The sequence below is a fragment of the Salvelinus sp. IW2-2015 genome, linkage group LG5, assembly GCF_002910315.2.
Source record: "Salvelinus sp. IW2-2015 linkage group LG5, ASM291031v2, whole genome shotgun sequence".
In the NCBI taxonomy this organism is placed as follows: domain Eukaryota; kingdom Metazoa; phylum Chordata; class Actinopteri; order Salmoniformes; family Salmonidae; genus Salvelinus; species Salvelinus sp. IW2-2015.
In genome coordinates, this window is record NC_036844.1 from 34,721,356 (window position 1) to 34,726,676 (window position 5,321).

The following is a 5,321-nucleotide window of genomic DNA, read 5'->3' on the forward strand; positions in this document are numbered from 1 at the left end:
GTTCAGAGGAGACTGCTTGAATCAGGCCTTCATGGTCGAATTGCTGCAAAGAAACCACTACTAAAGGACAATATGAAGAAGAGATTTGTTTGGGCCAAAAAACATGAGCAATGGTCTGATAAGTGTCAGGACCCGGTTACGAACTCGGGTCTCGGGTGTGAGAAACAGTCACTTAACAAACTGAGCCACTAATAGTCGGCAGAACCAGAAGATGAGGCAGACACAGCAGTACTAGAGACGGTGGTTTAATAAAGTAAAAAGGAAAGTTCATCAGCAATAATAAATCCACAACGTCAAAAGTAATTCCAGAGAAAAAAGGTAAAACCTCCAAGTCAACAGGTAAATCCACAAAGTGGAAAGTACAGCAGGGAAACAACCTCAAAAGAATAACAATAAATAAATGAGAACAAAACCAGAGTACCTCAAGAGAATCAACTGGAGTAACAAATGATCACAGCATGGCTGGGGCTGGGTGCTAACATTCAAACACAGAGCAAAGAACTGAGGAAAACTAAGGGTTTAAATACATTCAGGGAAACGAGGCACAGGTAAATATAGAAAACCCTTGAATGAGTAGGTGTGTATAAAACTTTTGATGGTACTGTATGTATAGTACCTTTTGTTGTGACACAGGACATATCAACATGTTGGGTATTTTAATAATCAACCTCCCACTGAGTTATATTCCAACTCCGACGTAGAACATGAAATTACCGGTGTGAACTGATCACACGTCATCACTAACTGTATTTTTCTGTCTTTGTTTGTTTTCTGTTTCAGGATCTCCAGTAAGTACCGTTCACCATGGTTTGGGGTTTAGTAGATGTTTCAGGATCTCCAGTAAGTACCGTTCCACCATGGTTAATGGGGTTTAGTAGATGTTTCAGGATCTCCAGTAAGTACGTTCCACCATGGTTAATGGGGTTTTAGTAGATGTTTCAGGATCTCCAGTAAGTACCGTTCACCATGGTAATGGGTTTTAGTAGATGTTTCAGGATCTCCAGTAAGTACCGTTCCACATGGTTAATGGGGTTTTAGTAGATGTTTTCAGGATCTCAGTAAGTACCGTTCCACCATGGTTAATGGGGTTTGTAGATTTATGAGTATATATGAACTAGTGGGCTGTGCGTCAGATAAGGTAAGTGAATGGACACATGGGAGGCAACAGCAGGTAAATAATAATTTTCTGCTCAGCTCAAGTGTATTTGCTGTAGTATTTGACTTCAAGGTGGAAAGGGCAATGCTATTTGAGAATTGCTGCATTAAAATGAAAAGTCTGCCATAATAGGATTGTTTAAAAGCATCCTGATTTTAATCCTAATCCTGGCCTTTAGTTGTCTTTTCTTCTGTGTAATCCTAACAGGGCACGCCTGGACGGGATGGTTACCGGTAAATGTCACTCTTAATCTCTTTCTGAGCAAGCGCTCTATTATTCTAATATTCTAAACAGCACAGATTTAACCTAGAATTATGGTTCTTCCATAAGCTACAGTTCCTAGACTATGTGATCTTCCCTCATAACTCCGGTCCTCAGTCACTAGTGATCTTCCTCATAATCTCAGTCCTAGACTATAGTGATTTCCCTCATAACTCCAGTCCTAGACTATAGTGATCTTCCCTCATAACCTCCAGTCCTAGACTATAGTGATCCTCCTCATAACCTCCAGTCCTAGACTATAGTGATCATCCCTCATAACCTCCAGTCCTAGACTATAGTGATCATCCCTCATATACCTCAGTCCTAGAACTATAGTGATCATCCTCTATAACCTCCAGTCCTAGACTATAGTGATATCCCTCTACCTCCAATCCAGACTATAGTGACATCATATCTCCTGAATTAGACACTTCCAGTCAGCGGTCTAAGACTATAAGTGGAAGTCATGGCGCGGCATAATACGCTCAGTCCTATGAGATGAGCACAGTAGTGGATCTTATCGCTTTGCATTGCTTGCACCAGATTGAGTAGAGTGGTTCAGCTATTGTGTGTAATGTCACCTGCACCTCTCCTCGGACCGCTTTCCCAAAACCATCTTAAGGCTAAATTCATTTTAGAACCATAAGAGGGCCTGTCATGCCAAATAATGTCCCCGGCCAAATTAATATAGCAACGTATGCTAATAGTTTATCGAATCCCATTGCGACGTAGAGGGGGACATTATTTGGCATGCCAGGACCTCAGGAGGATAAGACAGCCCCATCTACTGAATACATCAGGAACAGCTATCTTGTACTACATACATAATTCAAACAAGTCTACTGACTGCATCTTTCACAAGTTTCTCCTCAATGAAATAATGTTTTTATGATGCTGCTGCAACTTATCTATCTCTCTGGAACTTAAAAGGTGTTATGTTGTGGTCTCAAGCAGTCACACATTTGGTGAACATCAAATGGTTCATTGTATTCAGACAAAGGTCTGAGCCAGTTGTTCTGGCAGTAGGTCCAGATGCATTGGGTTGCGTGTGTTGGCATCCCACATGCTTAGTTGGGATCAACAGGGAAATGCACTAGCCTGTGAAGTCGCTCCAATAATAACAGTGATGTGAGCCCAAACTCTGTGTTCAGGACAGAACCACATGTGGGCCCAGTTGGACTCACAGGTCCCCCCACAGTATTCACAGAACAGTTGATGTATGTCTCTTTTGTTTTGAATACTTGCTTCATTCATCTGTCTTTTTCACTTCAATGGTGGTGGAATATTATGATAGTTCTTTGGACAGAGTTCAAGAGCTTTTCAGCACTTGTGCAGCACTGGACAGCGACCTACATAATGACTTTGCTATACAGTGAACATGTGAACTCTAGACTGACTGGAGTTTTTACCTATGTTTGTCTATGGCCTGCTAAATCATTTGGCCAGCAGTGCGCCCAATTGATATGATATTTTTGCTACCAAAACATTAATGTGCTGTACAGAACTGCGTTCATCTTAAACATAATATTTATCCTCTATCCATGATGTTGTATTCTAGGGCCCACTTGGGATGGATGGGAAGCCTGTAAGTAGCCTTCTTCATCATGCTAATGTTGTGATAACGATGTTGATATTCAGCTCACAGTCTACTTCATACAGTACAGCTCTAATTAACGATGTGTTTATTTAATTACCATAAACATTGTATGTGTTCTACTCTTGCCATGAACGACTTGTCATGTGCTCATTTTGTGAATGAAACGTTGTCTTCCATATACAGGGTGGTCCTGGTCCTGTGGGAAGCCAGGTATGTATGACGATCTTTTTAAATATCTCTTTAAATCCACGTTTTGGATGATCAAACACCAGATGTGGAAATGTGATGTAGCAAAACACTCCAATGTTCTCCACCTGTCAGCTCATTAGTATGGCTCAGTTGGTAGAGCATGGTAAATGGAATACATAGTTATTATATATGCCAAAGCTGTGTTACTAGTCTGGAAAGGTGTATCCATTCTTCTGTGTGCTATATGAGTCTCTGAAGGCTTCCCTGAAGCCAGCCCTGAAGGCTTCCCTGAAGCCAGCCCTGAAGGCTGCCCTGAAGCCAGCCCTGAAGGCTTCCCTGAAGCCAGGCCCTTGAAGGCTTCCCTGAAGCCAGCCCTGGAGGCTTCCTGGCAGGCAAGCCAGCCCTGAAGCCAGCCCTGAAGCCAGCCCTGACGGACATTCCTGAAGCCAAGCCCCTGAAGGCTTCCCTGAGGGCTTCCCTGAAAGCCAGCCCTGACGGCTTTCCTGAAGCCAGCGCTGAAGCCAGCCCTGAAGGCTTCCCTGAAGCCAGCACTGAACGGCTTTCTCAAGCCGCCCTGAAGGCATTTCCTGAAGCCAGCGCTGAAGCCAGCCCTGACGGCTTCCCTGAAGCCAGCCCTGACGGCTTCCCTGAAGCCAGCCTTGAAGCCAGACCTGTGTTTATATCCAAAAGATAAACGGGGTGTGTCTTGACTGAAGTGAGACTCTTTAAAAAGCCATTTCTTATTGGTCAACTGTTTAGACAGTTTGTAAAGTGAAATAGAGGCTACTTATAATTTAGACAGAGTTTATTTTAAAGTACCCTTTTCTTAGAAGATGATCTGATTCATTAAATAGTTCCGAAGGCCTTGGCTTTTCAACACTATCCCTGCACCTCTTTAAAAATGTGCAATTTCTTATGAAGGGCACAGAACACAGAAACACACCATCATAATATATGGCATCCATCCCCACATGTAATTACTCAATGATGTGTACTATATACAGAGGAAATGGTTGCAAGACCTGTGTAAAGATGTTGCCTTGCGTGTGGAGACAGTCTGGGCTTTGAGGCTCCTGTTATTCTACAGTGTAGGAACATGCAGCAGCCCAACGCTCCAACACCAGTATAATATATATACGGATAGAAACTACAGATAGAAACTCAATCTGTGTGTTGATTATAAACCGCCTGTGTCCATTCATTCACAAAGCCCATTCAATCTAAACACACTCCAAGAAGACCTCATCACAGAATGAATTGTAGAGTGTAATGCACTGAGGCCTAAACTCATAATATGTCCTCCAGCCGTTGTAAGAGACAGAGAATTAATTAGTGAACAAAATCTGTGTTCCTCAAACCCACACAACCCTGATCCCTGTCAGAGGTACGAGGCATGGCTTTTTTGGGGGGGGGGTCTTTGCATGGAAAGTGAAAAGTGAATAGAATTGCTGTGAATATCTTGGAAGGAATGAGATGTGTCAGAGATCGTTATAGTCCATTATTTCCTTGTTCATGATCATGTTTTGTTTTTCTCCTCTATCGTCAGGGACTTTCTGGGCCAAAAGGAGAAAAGGTATGACGAAACACCCCTTTTCTATTGTACAATTCATTCAATTATGATACAATTTGAAACATGAAATGGAAATAAATTCTGGAAGCATAATAGTAACTTGCTTTGTACCTTTGATACCTGTGGTATACCTTGATCACCCGTAGTGATCCTATCTGATAGTTATCGGATCACTTCCTATTTGATGTAACATTTTCTAATTGTCCTGTTTTTTTTTAGGGAGACCAAGGAGATATGGGGCCCAGGGTGAGAGAGTTAAATATGTCATAATATCATTCAAATACCACCAGAACTCATTTTACCAGCTCCACTCTCTCAGGTCAAATACAATGCTAATACGCACACGATGCATACCCTCATCCCATTGTTTTAGCCTACAGTTTTTTCTGTCCACCACAGGGAGAGATATGGACCATGTCAAATCAGGAATCCTGAAGAAAATCATGTTTCATTTGCTATATACACTGCTCAAAAAAATAAAGGGAACACTTAAACAACACAATGTAACTCCAAGTCAATCACACTTCTGTGAAATCAAACTGTCCACT

General features: G+C 42.1%; 1 protein-coding gene across 3 annotated transcripts in view; it reads left to right on the forward strand.

Moving 5' to 3' along the window:
- Nucleotides 1–2,960: 2,960 nt before the first annotated feature.
- The window catches only part of LOC111964419 (collagen alpha-1(XXIII) chain), a 21,632-nt gene continuing 19,271 nt past the window's right edge, over nucleotides 2,961–5,321 (forward strand). For all 3 annotated transcript variants that reach the window (XM_023988320.1, XM_023988319.1, XM_023988321.1), the window contains exons 1-4: nucleotides 2,961–3,002; nucleotides 3,198–3,224; nucleotides 4,750–4,776; nucleotides 4,993–5,019. In XM_023988320.1, the coding sequence (XP_023844088.1) occupies nucleotides 2,988–3,002; nucleotides 3,198–3,224; nucleotides 4,750–4,776; nucleotides 4,993–5,019 (96 nt within the window). In that variant the 5' untranslated portion in view covers nucleotides 2,961–2,987. The remainder of the gene's footprint in view (nucleotides 3,003–3,197; nucleotides 3,225–4,749; nucleotides 4,777–4,992; nucleotides 5,020–5,321) is intronic.